This window comes from Nematolebias whitei, chromosome 12 (genome assembly GCF_014905685.2).
Source record: "Nematolebias whitei isolate Nwh7 chromosome 12, NemWhi1, whole genome shotgun sequence".
Taxonomy (NCBI): domain Eukaryota; kingdom Metazoa; phylum Chordata; class Actinopteri; order Cyprinodontiformes; family Rivulidae; genus Nematolebias; species Nematolebias whitei.
In genome coordinates, this window is record NC_056509.1 from 28589889 (window position 1) to 28604844 (window position 14956).

The following is a 14956-nucleotide window of genomic DNA, read 5'->3' on the forward strand; positions in this document are numbered from 1 at the left end:
TTTTATTCATCTTTCTTTTTTCAAGGGGTCCTGAGTTAAAATTTTGGTGTGAGGCTGAAATCACCACTTTCAGGCCGAATGCAACAAATTTTAGTTTTATTGAAAATATGTAATTAGAAAGTTTTTAAAGTGCAGGTGGTGTCTTGTTTTCCTTATCAGCAGCACATTTTGAGCATTATTATTTTTTTATCAGAATTACAGCCACAAAACAGGACAGGTTTTTTTTATTGTTTTTACACTTCTCAAGAAACATCATTTGCACCTGTACACACCACTTAGATTTAGAATGTAGTGTACTCCAAAAACACATCAATAACAGTACGGTATATGTGGATGTGTATGTGTGAATGGCTCAGTTCCTTCATGAGTATCAGAACTAATAGTTTCATATCAGGCTAGCGTTTAGTTCTTATTTTAACCTGTCAATGTCAACATGTCGATGGGAAAGATGGACATTTTCATGTTGCTCTCATGTTGTTCACTGGTGTGTGATCGTCATGTGCTAAACGATTTACAGTGGTTTTAGTGTTTGATAAGGAAAACACAAGTGTATGCAGTCCTTGTAACATGAACAGTTTGTTTGTAGATTGACGTGTTTGATTTAGAGCCAAAGGATGAATAATCCAGCAACAAATTAGAATAAAATTGGTCTTCAATGTTGGACTGGATCTATCGCCAAGCTGTGTGGAGTTGTTCAACGCTTGTTTTTAGCAGTTTGCACTTGATTTAGCCTCGGCACATAACTGAGAAAAGTGCACAATGTTTTGTTTCTTAATAAATAAAAAAAGTTGGGCCACTATGCCCCACCAAGAAAAAATAGGAATTCTTATCCTGTGTTACACAAGCACCTTTCTGTTTACCTACTTCTACTTTCATACTGAGTAACAATTAAAAGCTGCAATTGGTTCCTTTATAACGCACGATGTGGACTTAATGCTCTCAGAAACAACTTAGGAAAGATTTGAAAAATTTTTTTATTTGTGGTGAGACAAAAAAAAGCCTAATCGTGAGAGTGTCATTTAACAAAAAGTGAATCAATAAAACCATTTAACATAGTTAATTCTTCTTTCTGATGATGAGCTGCTTCTCTAGTGTGTAGTATCTTTCATTCTTTGATTTTCTGACTAAACAATGAGATGATAAATTTAAAAATTACCATCATGGCAAATAGTCGCAAAGTGTAAAACTGTAATAACCTGCAGGTTTAATAAAAAGCATCTTTTATCAGCTTCCAGTGAAAGATCATTACAAAACCCTATGTTAAATCCCACACAAATAATTTATGCATTTATTTGCGTGCATTTATTAAAATTCACGTGTAGTGTGCAGCTCCAACAGTGCTGAGTAATGAGCAGAGCCGCAGCTTCAATATCTCACTGCAGAGTGGGTGGGAGATGCTGTTTCCTTTAGTTTATTTTAGACATTGTTACAATTTTTTTCCCAGTCTTTCTTTGTCTGATAGTCACATAATTTACAACTTTGTGTCAAATATAAGTAGATAAATATATATATATATTTTTTTTGTTGTTAAATCCACCTTTTTCCAACACCGTGCATTCTCACTTTCATACCCACTCAGCTCCGTCTTTCAAATGTTGGGCCGCATATGGAAATTTGCATGCTCAGATTCTGTTTACCTTCTGTTTTGCCAATCAAATGACCCACAATTGTTTATTCGTGCGCACAGCCAGACACCTAAGTGTAAATGTCGTGGAGCATTAGAAAGAGAAAAGCCAGACAAGCTGACTTGTTCAGCTGAAAGCGGCACAGATTAGGCACAGATCATCATACCTCTCAGGTTTTTGTTTGTTTGTTTGGGCTGACTGATAGCCCATCAATCACAATGTGGTCTGCATGGTTGTGTTCAGTTTGGAGCGTTGTTGCGTCACTCGGAGCCATCTTTATCATTACCATCATCTGCCGCCGCAGCAGCCGCCCTCAGGTACCGTCACCTCCTTGGCAAACTATTTATATTAGTTTTAATACCTGAATTTAGTTCTTGGTTAGTCATGTTTGACAGCAAGTTTTTATTTAAGTTATGGAAACTTCTCTCCTGTCTTCAAAGTGTGTTTTAATGTCCACAGCTTCTAAATCTACACGCAATGTTTGTTATTTCTCAACAGCTTGGGTGGTGCTGGCTCTTACCCTCCACGGCTCATATTAACCAGCTGCTGGTGAGAACGTGCTGTCCACTTACCAAGCTGTAGCTTGATGCCCACAGTCTTAAAATTGTGACAAAATATGAGAGACTATCTGGTTCAAGCCTCGTCTGATGGTCTGCTAATTGTAAATCCTGTCAACTTTCCGCTAAGCACAAACCAAAACCAAACATTTTAATTGTCATGGTTGCAATTTAGTTTAATTACTAAGGGAGTGTTAGGAAATGCAGGGGGATTTCCTGCCTCCAGGCTGCTGCACTTTCAACTTCAAACCACAACAAATCCTTCAGTGCTCACTAAAATTCCAAAGAAATTATTTAGCTCACTACTTAAAGGGTCAATTTAGGATTTCTCCACAATAAATCAGTTTGCAGCAGCCAAACTGCCTGATTCACAAACTGTTTGGACTGGCTGCTCACTGAGAGCCGTTTTAGATGACCTCACTTCCAACAAGTTTCCATCATGTGATTTCCACAACTTGTGAGTACCTATTATTGTTGAGTTGTTCTCAATCCTCCACTGGTTCAGAGAAAAGAAGAAGAAAAAAACAAACTCCATGTGACTCTTCAGACACAGTTAACCATAGATAGTCATCCAATCGGCTTATGAATTTTCCTCAGGTCCAGATTATGTGACATGAGTGATATGTCTCCTTCTATGGTCCTCTCCTCGCTTGTTTTATCCTCCTTCTCGCTGCTGCTTCTGCTGCTCTTCTTCTCCACTCGTTCTGTTTGGAGACATAATATTAGTTCTTCTGGTATTTGCATCTTGGAAGAAATCCGTGAGTGTGATCGCCTCTTAGATAGTTTGTAACAAAATTTACCTTTCAAACCTGACCAGAGAGAATTGTATTATTTAAGCTCCTGTCCGGTTGTTTCCTCTGCTGCCGTGTCTCGGCGCTGTTTGAACTCCCAGAATATGATGCAGATGTTTTCCATCTGATGTAATGCTTTTGCTTCATGTTTAATTATTTTATTATGTCACATTATTTTTTCATAAACTGAATAAATGTATCTACTAGTTATCCTGATGCATGCTCAATAATCCAGGTAGAAAAATCTAAAAAAAAAAGTTAAATCTGGTCCTCTGGACATTTAAAAAAAAAATTGTAGAAACGTTTCGTCTTTCATCCAAAAGACTTCTTCAGTCTGAGGTGCTGTATTCAGCTCAGTCTTATAAATAGCACCTTCTCATAGTGGATCAACCAGTTTTGCTGCTGACAACCAAAACCAGCTGCTCACATGATCAAGGAGGACCATCAGCCTAACAATGGATCATTAGCACACTGATGGTTGTTTGCTACTCGTTCTAAACACAGTATTTTCTCAGCTGGGGTTACTTTGAAGCAAAATATGAACGTGGCTGTTAAAGGAAAGTTTGCTCTCCATGCATGCAGAGAGGAGAGACCTGGATTTGTATCAGAATCAACAAAGCTGTGTGCGTGTCTGTTTGTGAGTGAATGTGTGTTTGTGAGGCAGGACTCCCACAGTTCAATGTGTCCTTGCCGGGGACAAGGAGAGCCGTTGCTTTTGTGTGTGTCTGTGTGTTTGTGTGAGTTGCCAAGAGAAACCCCAATTCAATGATCCAGAGTTTAGTTAAAAAGTTATAAAACAACCGAGACAAAAAAAAAGAAAGAGAAGAGAGCGAAGGAGGGTGGGAAAGAACCTGGCAGCTCCTCAGGGTCAGGGATACCCAGCTCTGTGTGTGTGTGTGTTTAATACTTTTTTTAAATGGCCATTAAGCAAAGCAGTAAACTTCAAGGAATTAGCCAAAACATCCTGAGAACTCAACTGGCAGATGCTTTCCTCCCTTTAATTTAACAGTTCAGAGCTGCTCAATCATGTGCTTAACCAGAACACCAAATATTAATATTACACCAGCTCATGCCATTTATAGAAAGTTGTGTTTAAACAGGTAAATAGGTGAAAGATTTGGAACAACAAAAGTACTATGTGTCCAACAAAGTTAAGTCAGGTCCTCTGGACGGTTTCTTTTTTTGTTGAAATGTTTCATCTTTCATCCAAAGGACTTCATCAGTCCGAGGAGCCACAACAAACTGGCTTACTCACATAGTTTTGTGGTGATAAGATGATTTCTGGAGTCCGCCTTCTCCCCCATTGACTCCTCTGAGGCAGCCATGGCCAAAGTGGTTCAAAACATCAAAGTTCATGCTCATTAATCCAGGTTAAAAAAAAACAACAAAGTTAAGTCAGGTCAACAAAGTCCATGCTCAATAATCCAGGTATAAAATCCAACATTTTTCAGTCAGATTCAGTTTTCAAGTCAGGTCCTCTGGACTTATCACCATAACACTGGTTGGCCCACTATGTGAGTAAGCCACTTGTGGGACTGAGTTTGTTGTGGCTCCTCGGACTGATGAAGTCCTTTGGATGAAGGACGAAACATTTCAACAACAAAAAAAAACGTCCAGATGACCTGACTTTGTTTTTTGTTTTTTTTTTAACCTGGATTATTGAGCATGAACTTTGATTAAAAATATGTGCTAAAACCAATGACAGATATGGTGACGTCCAAACTTCTTGTTAAATCTGCTCTTTTTTTTTTATTGCAGTCAGTTCTCAAAAGTGTAAAATGAAGCGTGGTCCCCTCAGCGTTTGTGATTTTTCCACTTTTATCTAGAGTGTGACATTTTTCTGTACTCATTTTGGTATTTTTGAAATTATAAAAATATATTGTGTTTTTTTATATTAAATATATTTTGTAACTCTAACCTCCTAAACCTAATTCAGAGTGAAGCTGAACCAGTACACTGAGTTTAAATGTAAAAATATATATTTAGCCGGAGTATCACAAGTACACTCGTTTGAAATAAAGCAACTTTAAAGATGATTTATACTCCATCAGACATGCAGAAGTTCGTCCCTGCTGATGGAGTTGTGAAAGGTTAACGTGATGCTCTAAAGAGAAACAGAAGCAAGAAAGAATGGATGTTTGTTTTCAGCTCAGGCTTCTCCTCTGTTGTTAACAGATGGGAGTTCAGTTGGGTTTTCAGTCATCACTTGTGTTATATTTTAAGGCACATTCCACCATGTTTACTTAAAAGTTGTATTTTAACTTCTTAGTTCACTTGACTTGTTCGAAGTCTGCCAGTAATGTTGTCAGGCTGATAGTTCTGTTACAGTCGTGTTTGTGGAGGTGTGGTTGCACAGTGGAACAGCGCACCACCACTCCAGAGTCCATCCTTCTGAAGGTCTTTTGCATTTAAACAAACGTTCTGATTTGTGTTTCTCGTGGGAAAGCTTTGATGCGAGATGTAACCTCTGTGTGTGTGTCTGCAGCACAAGTCATGGAAGAAGATAAAAACCATGGTCCAGTGGTCCCACTGCATCATGTCCTTCAAGAAAAAATATCCCTGGATTCAGTTGGCGGGACATGCAGGTGTGTGAACACAGTGCAGAACATGGATCATAAGAACTTAAACTTTTCTCGCAGAAGGTTTAAAGCTAAACAATTACAACTTTTATTTGATCCTGTCCTGGATAATATGGCATGATAATATATTTATATGGCATCTTGATTTGACTGTGTTTATAACTTCTTTTATTGGATTTTATTTGCTTATTGTTGTCTGTATTTTATATGTTATCTGTTTAAAACAGGTCACTCTTGTAAATGAGTCCTCGTGACTCAATGAGGCTAACCTGTATAAATAAAGTTTGAATGAATGAATAAATTAATAATTTTACTCATTAACTCACACCATCAACTGTTTCCCTCCTACATGTGTTTCTACTCAAACACACATGATGAGTTTTGTTCTGAAAACATGTCTGACTGTTGGAGCTGCATCTTTGAGATTACAGTCCTCGTGGGTTAAGGGAAGGTTTTGGATTAAAAAACATTCAGCAGCACCTTACTTGGATCATTCAGGCCAGGATCGTTTGGATTTTTTGAAAGGAGGCTCTGTGGGAAGCTTGTGAATAATTAACATCTTGCCTTTTGCAGATACAGTAGTTCTTTGATTGATATCAGTTTGGAGCAATAGTTTATTTCTGAGCAGATTGACGAGCTAACAGCTAGCTGCACAAGGCTAAAGGGGATCACTGTCATCTTAAATCTAAAATCTTTTAAAAATTCACAACAGTTTATGTGATTTTCTTTGTAAACCTTTACTTCACATACAATTTCTCATTACATAGTCATTTACATGGAGTTGTGCTTTTTCAAGCACAAATAGCAACAGTAGCAATTAGCTGTAGCATATTTCATCTGGAATACCTGTAGATTGTGGAATGGATGGTGGTGTAAAGGTTTATAAAATACAATTTGCATGGACCGCATTAGAAGAAATCTGCTTCGAAACAAGCCCCTATCAGACCAGTCAGAATTAACCTGATGCTGATCAAAGAAATATCTGCAACAGGTAAGATATTAACTGACAAATCTTCCCACTGAACATCAGAAGATGTAAGACTTTAAGGTTCAGCAACAAAAAGTTAGACTACAGCTTTGTTTGTCAACTTGTGTGAAGCTGCCATAAATCACATCTGTTAGTTATTCTTAAAGTAAGTCAGTTCAGCAAACCAAAACCACCGTACTTCAAACTCTTCAAAAACATGCATGTTAGTTTGCCTTTAGGCCCAGGCCTCCCCTGCAAAAGAGATCTGTGATCTCAGTGGAATTTGCCTGGTTAAATAAAGGCTAATAAATAAAATAAATACAATTGCTGCTGTTGATTCACAGTAAAAGTGTTGTTTATTTTTATGTACCAATCTCTACAGGGAGTTTCAAGGCGGGAGCAAACGGCCGTATATTAAAAGTAAGTCCCTCTTTCCCGAAGGTGACGTCGCACCAATTTGCTTTTGATTAGTTCGTCTTTAAGAACTTATTCATTTTTTACGACAGAATCTGAGTGTCCAACAGCTTCAGATATCCTTTTGTCACCTCTGTTTTTTAGAAACACTGTGAATGCGAGCAGCGCTGCTTGTCCCTGCTGATGAACGATGTGCTTCGTCCGTACGTTCCTGGTTACCATGGAGACATAGAGAAGGATGGCCAGAAATACAACCAGATGGAGGATCTGCTGGCTGAGTTTGACTCCCCGTGTGTGATGGACTGTAAGATGGGAGTAAGGTGAGGGAACACATGACACTGTATACCTGTACTCGTTTTTACTTTACTTCAAGATGCTGGTCTTAATGGTTTTGAAATAGTTTTATTCTGTTTCACCATGTGGCCAAAGTTGCTTCTGTAGGTCAGCTGCTGAGGCTCTTTTACTAATATTTTGGATGGTTTGTCCTTCCAAGAATCTTCGTCTTGACTCTGGGTTTGTTTGAATCTTTGTAATTGTCTCACTGTTCCTCTGGCTGAACAGACCTGTTTTTGAATAAGCCTGACACATTTTTGCAAAGTACATTACAACAAAAAGAACTGACATTGCAGAAAAAAATTAAATCACATTTGTAAATTTGCTGTTCAGAAACAAATATCAAAATATTAGCACCTTCTTCTCTCTTTAACCCTCTCTGTTCCTCCCACTCATCACGTCTCACATCTACTCTGTTTTCTCTGCTCCACGGCCCACCAACTGTGCTTCTCCCTTGTTTCAGGACCTACCTAGAGGAAGAGCTGACCAAGGCTCGGAAGAAGCCTTCTCCGAGACCTGACATGTTCCAGAAAATGGTCGAGGTCGACCCGGAAGCACCTACGACAGAGGAGAACGACAAGAAGGCAGTGACCAAACCCAGATACATGCAGTGGAGAGAGACCATAAGCTCAACAGCTACTCTGGGCTTTAGGATAGAAGGAGTCAAGGTAAGACTCACAAACAGAAAGGTGTGTAGGGGGGACTTCCTTCCCTTCTTTTTTCCAGAGTTCTCCTCTGTGTTTTTTGTCAAGGGTATGATCTAACTTCCTGTTTTTCCCAGAGACTTCCTCTGAAGTGTGTGTGTGTGTGTGTGTGCGTGCGTGCGTGCGTGCGTGCGCATGAGTACTTTGTTGTGCATGAAACCTGTCAGTAGCAGCTGTTCAGTCTTCGACATATGGTACTGACATTCTGTCCACACTCACAAATCTTTTTGTCTCTGTGGGTCTTGGCTATATAAGGACATTCATGGCCTCCCGGTGGTCCGTTGCCATGACACCGAGGGTTATCCCAAGAAACAGAGATGTGTGTGTCTGTGTGTATTGACGTCAGTTTGCAGGACGTGTGTCAAAGTATTTCTTATATAAATGTAGAAAATACAGAATATTTAACCCTCCTGCTGTCCTTGGATCAATATGACCCACGAGGCCTCTGGAGTCATTTTGACCCAAGGGCAGCAGGAGGGTTAATTATGATGTCCGCGTGACAGAGAGGGTCAAATACTTCTCAGACGAACCAAAAATGGAAAAAAGTAGTTTTGCTTCCACATATTACCTTGTTGCCTGGCAGCAAGCAGGATAAAATAAGCTCATTTTCCACACTGCATCACCTAACTGGCAAGCATCACTGGCCCTCTTCTCCAAAATCTTCTTTCACCTCTTTTCTTGCTACAGAGGGTTTTGGTTTGTTTTGTTTGTTTAGCTCTGACCTGAGAGTCATACAGGCATAAAAAGACTCCTAAACTCACTCAAGAGATGGCACACAGCTAAAACTGTTGATGCATAATGACAATTTAACTTTGAACACATTTTAAACAAATTTTCTTACCAACATCTTGTCGCAAAGACACAACCTGTTCCAGTTTTATTTAACAAATCTATGTAAAATACCAAAAATACACAGTTTGACACATATAACTGTAGTTTAGCACCATAAAGGTGATTTCTTTGAAAATCTTTTTTTGCTGGATTTTTCTCTGTATTTTAAATAACTTTTTTATAGATAGATTTTTTTTTGGCCTGGCCTCCACGTTTCCTGATTTTTTCCAACACACCATAAATAATATGCTGGAAAAGAAGCCAAAGTAAAAAAAATAAAATAAAAACAAATAAAGCCCTTTTATAGATCTTCAGAAAGCCAGACAAACTACTGCTCAAGACAACTTTAAATGATGATAGTCTGGTTCCTTGGAAGTGAAAGTTAAGAGATTGGGATGGTTTAGAACTTTTGCACAATACTCTAATTACTGTGACTAATGTGAACAGACTCACTCACCAATACCCTTCTAATACAAATATTTGTACTTCACATTTACAGTTTAAAAAAAAAAGAGATAACATTTTGAGATACTTTTTATTTATTTTACAATTTTAAATAAGTAAAATCTCCCAAAACCAGGTTGACCTGTTGCATTCACCCAAAAACAAGGTTCAAGGTTCTTTATTGTCATTCACATCACATGTGGTACGAGGTGGAACAAAATTGTGCACTCAAGGTCCCAGTTACACCCAAAAATAGCAAAGATATAAAGTATAAAAAGAAACACTATATAAAGGATGTAAGATATACACTAAACACTAATAATGTAAAATAATACAGTATATTAAACAGCAGCCCGAACATGAGTAAACTAGAAACAAAACACTAGAAAACTTGAAACAACTATAGAGGATTAAATATTTTAAAGAAGTTTGTTGGTATTTAGGTTCATGAGCTCAGAGTCAAAGATCCTTCCCTTTGAGTTAAATTTCTAAAAATATCTCTCCTACCCTCCTTTTCCTTTCCTCACATTGTTTTGCTTTTCTTGTCCATCCTCTGGCCCTCCTTCAACACCCTAAACTCCTCAGCCTGGATGTTGTGGTAAACTAGCCAGAAAATGAAATATAAAAAGCTTGAACCTTAATGTTCCCAACTCTGATTGTCGTGTAATGAAAATAGTCCAGATACGCTTCATGCAAAGTGCGTTCTCTCTGCTGCAGAAAGAAGACGGGACGGTGAACAGAGATTTTAAGAAAACAAAGACAAGAGACCAAGTCGTCGCAGCGTTCAGCGACTTTGTTAAAGGAAACAAAGACATACTGGTGAGTATTTATGGTTTAACTTGTGTGTTAAAGAGCAGTCCAGGTGTGGTGAATTAAGTAAAACATCAGGAGCAAATGAGGAAGGCGCTTTGCCACTGTCTCAACTCTCCTCGGCTCCACACGACATGGCACCAGTTAAGGACCTCCCCACACCAGTACCCACTCCCACTCAGCCTGGTTTATGGGACCACCTTGTTTGAGGCTCCAAGCGGGCAGCTCTAAGGTGACGATTTTGACGTAAGCAGACAGCAGCCGTTGATTGTCCAGCAGAGCTACGTCACTGGATGACGCCCAGCAATAACTGCAAACTACATCTGAACCTCCACTTCCTCTTCGTGTTGACGGACGGCACCACAAGAAATTAGTTCATTTAACGAGAGATATCGGAGATGATGGTGCAGCATGGCTACACCTGGACTTATAAGCAGTGCTGGGATAAACTAAAGAAATTCATGTCTGATTATAGGACGATTAAGGACCACGCGGGGCGGAGTGGCTCGAACACAGAAATAGACCAATTATGACCCCGCCCACTTTACATTGATGATCCCGCCCACATAGTGAGGAAACAAGTCAGCCTCCAATGTAGTGGCCAGTCACCCTAAGTTAGATGATAAGAGCCAGTAGGGAACTCTCACGGCCTTCAATGCCTTCAGAGAAGGCCTAAGAGTTCAGCACTTACAGTCTTACTGTTGTATTCTGGCTTCATTACATATCATGAAAATATACAGAAACAATAAGTTCTGCAGATTGCTGTCGTATTTTAGTCTAAATTATTTAAATTACATGTTGTACTTGAACGTACGAGACTGAGTGAGCTGCAGGGCTTTCTGGGTAATCTTGTGACAAATGGGTGGACTTTATTGGGTTACTGGTTTAAAGACCAGTTGGGCTGGCATTTATCTCCAGGTTGTTGTTAGTGAAAAAAAAAAAAAAAAGACAGATGTGGCACGTTGCTGCATAAAAAACGAAGAAGCACTTCTGAAAGTTTTAATGAGGTCTGGAAAAGTCTTTACTTTGACACAAGGTCACCTTGACAATACGTTTGAACATCTTGAACTAGAACTAACTTGAAACAGTTTGACACTAAAAGGAGAGATTTAATGGATGCAGATTTGATTTGTTCCTGAACAGAAATAGGGCTTTGGAATATAACGTTGTACTAACTTTTAAAATTGTATTATTTAACCTCACTTTTGAATCTTCTCTAATAGAGAAATAAGTTCAGTTTTTTCTTTCCAAAACTTAATTCAGACTAGAGTTGCATTTGGGCCCAATAAATCCAGCCCGGACCAAGCCCGTAGTTTTTTTTTCCAAGCCCCATCCAGACCTAACGGATTACTGGTCGATAGAGGGCCGAACCCTAAAAAAAAAAAAAAGACTTTTTAAAATTAAGCTTTTACTGCTTTTGTAAGCAAATCAGTTTGACATGATAGTTTTAAAAACGTAATGAAAGGAAGCTATAAGATTTATTTTTATTAAGTCACCAAATATTAACATACAAAACAAATAGCCTAAAAATATCAACTCTAAAGATAGGCTATTATGCAGATGAACAAAAATATTTTTAGAGCAAAATTATTTGGAAAAATATAGAAAAAGTCTATTTTAATTTAGATATAAAAGAAAGTCGTGCAAAATTAAGCTGAGTCATGCTGTCGCTGATGACGGAGCAATTTAACGTTCACCCGCATTACACCACAGAATAAAACTGCGTGTGCATGAAAAATAAATTGAAAAGGCCTACATTCCACAACAATGCTTATGCTAATAACTAATAAACAAAATATCTATAACAAACAACAGACAACGGGTAAAGACAGTAGATGGACGGACTGACTGACTGAAAGAAAAGCAACGTGAGTGATAAAGAACAACAAAAATGATCAAAATATATTAATAAGAATTGCACAAACATGAACAAAATAAAAAGCACATATATACAGTTGGCTCAGTTTGCGCCGGGTCTGTCATATAATCAGCCACAGCCTCGCTTCTTCAGCTACGAACCTGCGAAATAAAGCTGGAATTAGACCCCAGTTACCTAAATACAAAATTATAAATATATTTTAAAATCTGTCAAGAAGGGGCAGCACGGTGGCACAACTGGTAGAGCTGCTGCCTCTCAGTGAACAGGTCCTTGGTTCAAACCCCGGTCCAGGGGCCTTTCTGGGTGGAGTTTGCATGTTCTCTCCGTGCATGCGTGGATTTTCTCCAGGTGCTCCGGTTTCCTCCCACAGTCCAAAAACATGCATGTTAGGCTGATTGGTAACTCTAAATTGTCCCTAGGTGTGAGTGAGAGACTGAATGGTTGTTTGTCTCGTTTGTCTCTATGTGTCCCTGTGATGGACTTGCGACCCATCCAGGGTGTACCCCGCCCCTTGCACAGTGATTGCTGGACATGGGCACCGGCGACCCCCGTGACCCAAAATGGAATAAGCGGGTAAAGATAATGGATGGATGGATCTGTCAAGAAGTTATCTCTACTTACACAGTTTGACATGTTGTCAAGAACAATATTTTGTCCACTGTAGCAGGTTTGAGCACAGTCCTCCGCTGGTCTGTGCAGCTAGCTGCTCTAAAAACTCGCTCACTGCTACTGCTGCTTCTGCTGCTGGGATGCAGAGCACAGGTCTCTCCAACTTGGCCAGTTTTGAGTACACATTTGAGTTTAGTTTCCAAAATCCCAGCAAATCTCGCTTATCGGCCGTAGCATGCTTTTGAGTGATGTACAGTGTAATCTGATCATTACTCTGGCTCATGCACTGCGTTCTCCCACTCTGCAAAAGCACTTGTTCTTCTCTGTTTGGATGGAGGTGATGTGAACGCGCTCCTCGCTTCAGCTTTTGATGTTGTCGCTTCTTGGGGCTGCTCTGTTGTGTGGCCAGCTGAGAGCGGGGTGCGGACCTGATGTGCACCTGACAGAAGGTGTCATCTTTTTAAGTTTGTTAAAGTTAGCCCACAGGAAAAGTGCAGCTCTGTGAAAGTCGTGGATAAAGATTTTGCGCTCCAGTACTTCATCATGTTTGTGGTGCACACAAACACCTGCTGTGAAGCAGAGCATGGCGGGCGGGGCCACGTGTAATCGCTGCGCAATGCGCCACCAGCACTACTTTCTTTTCTGATTGACTTCTGCACTCTATTTTATTTCCATTCCTCCTCAGTAAACTTACTTCCTCCTCCTCTAAGAAGATTTACACAATTTTATATTGTGCATTTCTTATTCAGTTTTATTTGTGCTGTGCTGGATGATTTGTCAAACCGCATCAAAGCCTGAGACTGACCCGGCCCGGACGTTAATCACATTAATATGGTCCGGTCCGGCCCGGTTCGAGCCGGGTTCGGGTTAGCAAAGACAGCTCTAATTCAGACCCAGACAAGAATCCTGGCTGCATCAGAACTGGATCAAAGAAGATAATATGGAAATTCGTGTTATTTATTTCTCATTTGTTTTATTACAGAACCAGTATCTAACAAGGCTAAAAGAAATCCGAGTCACTCTGGAGACCTCCGCCTTCTTCAAAACCCACGAGGTAAAGACACACGTTCAATACTGAAACACTACCTGCACAAATCAAAGTCAAAACAAATAGTTCTCCGTACAGAAAAGGTTTACAGTCCACACATGCATGGAAAGCTTTTATTGACACACTGATAAAAATTAGTGGTTAAGTTGGACTGAATGCAGTTTACTTTGTTTTTTTGTTGAATCATGTTTTTGCCACATCGTGGTAAAAATGTCTGAAGAAACTTTAGCTCACTTTATTTCAAGACTTTTTAAAAATTCTTTAGTTTTAGAGCATCTGTTTAGGCATGTCTTAACATAACTGTCAGCTCATCTTTGAGTGAACTAATTCTCGAGTTACCCACAATGCCTCAGGGCATAAACATTAAATCAGCTGCACATTCTTTAAATTTGTGAAGTAGGTTCAGTTGTTGTTGTTGTACCGTTTTTGTAGTAAACAAACGGGATCGTTCACTAATTCATGGACAGACTGATTCTCTTGATTTTAACAGCCTGACAACACACACACACAGAGTCAAGCAGGCATGCTTCACGCTGACATCACGAAGCAAGAAGTGAGATGATGTTCTGCAGCGGGCGTGTGGAGCTGTAGTTGAACTCAGAAGAAGTTGTGTTTCAGTGAAGTTTCCTGTTTCCTGCAGGTGATCGGCAGCTCCCTCTTGTTTGTCCATGACAGTAAAGGCCAAGCCAAAGTCTGGATGATCGACTTTGGGAAAACCACGCCTCTTCCTGATGGAGAGGAACTAACCCACCGAGCATCATGGGTAGAGGGGAACAGAGAGGACGGCTACCTGTTTGGACTGGACAGTTTGGTGGACATCATTTCCTCCATGGTGAACTCTGACACATGAAGGCTGAGGGTTTCTCTCCCTCTATATATATTTTTTAAATCAAGTGAACTTCTGGACCCGCAGGCACCTCCACTGATTCTTCCGTCCTCTCAGGAACTCCTCAGGCTTCCTGAAGGACCCCTTCACTGACACTTAGGTGGAACAACATCCTCCTGGCCCCTCAGTTCCTACAAGTAAACTAACAGCACAAACAATGGCTCAGTCCGTCTTAAATTTGTTAAACCTGAGTGTTCATGCTTTGAAAATATGTCAGAAGTCAATAGTTAAAACCCCTCCAGACCAAATTTGACTTAAATTATTTTTTTATTTAAAGCAAACAGCACCTAATCCAAATGATAGACATTTATATGTTGATTACATTTATTTTTATTGTTAATAAATGCTATGAGAAGGCCAAAACCAGGCAGGTGTTACTGGCTCAAACCTCTGTAATATAATTAATATGGACTGTTTTTACATATGCTGCCACCGTTTGCAACTTTATGAGAATTAAAGACAATCAAAAAAAAAAAAAA

At 39.5% G+C, this 14956-nt stretch overlaps 1 protein-coding gene across 1 annotated transcript in view; it reads left to right on the top strand.

Moving 5' to 3' along the window:
* Positions 1 to 14905, top strand: part of itpkb (inositol-trisphosphate 3-kinase B) — a 34980-nt gene extending 20075 nt beyond the window's left edge. The window contains exons 6-12 of the mRNA XM_037685377.1: positions 5459 to 5558; positions 6902 to 6939; positions 7078 to 7253; positions 7730 to 7934; positions 9963 to 10064; positions 13526 to 13597; positions 14232 to 14905. Coding sequence (XP_037541305.1) covers positions 5459 to 5558; positions 6902 to 6939; positions 7078 to 7253; positions 7730 to 7934; positions 9963 to 10064; positions 13526 to 13597; positions 14232 to 14441 — 903 coding nt within the window. The 3' untranslated portion in view covers positions 14442 to 14905. The remainder of the gene's footprint in view (positions 1 to 5458; positions 5559 to 6901; positions 6940 to 7077; positions 7254 to 7729; positions 7935 to 9962; positions 10065 to 13525; positions 13598 to 14231) is intronic.
* Positions 14906 to 14956: the final 51 nt, after the last annotated feature.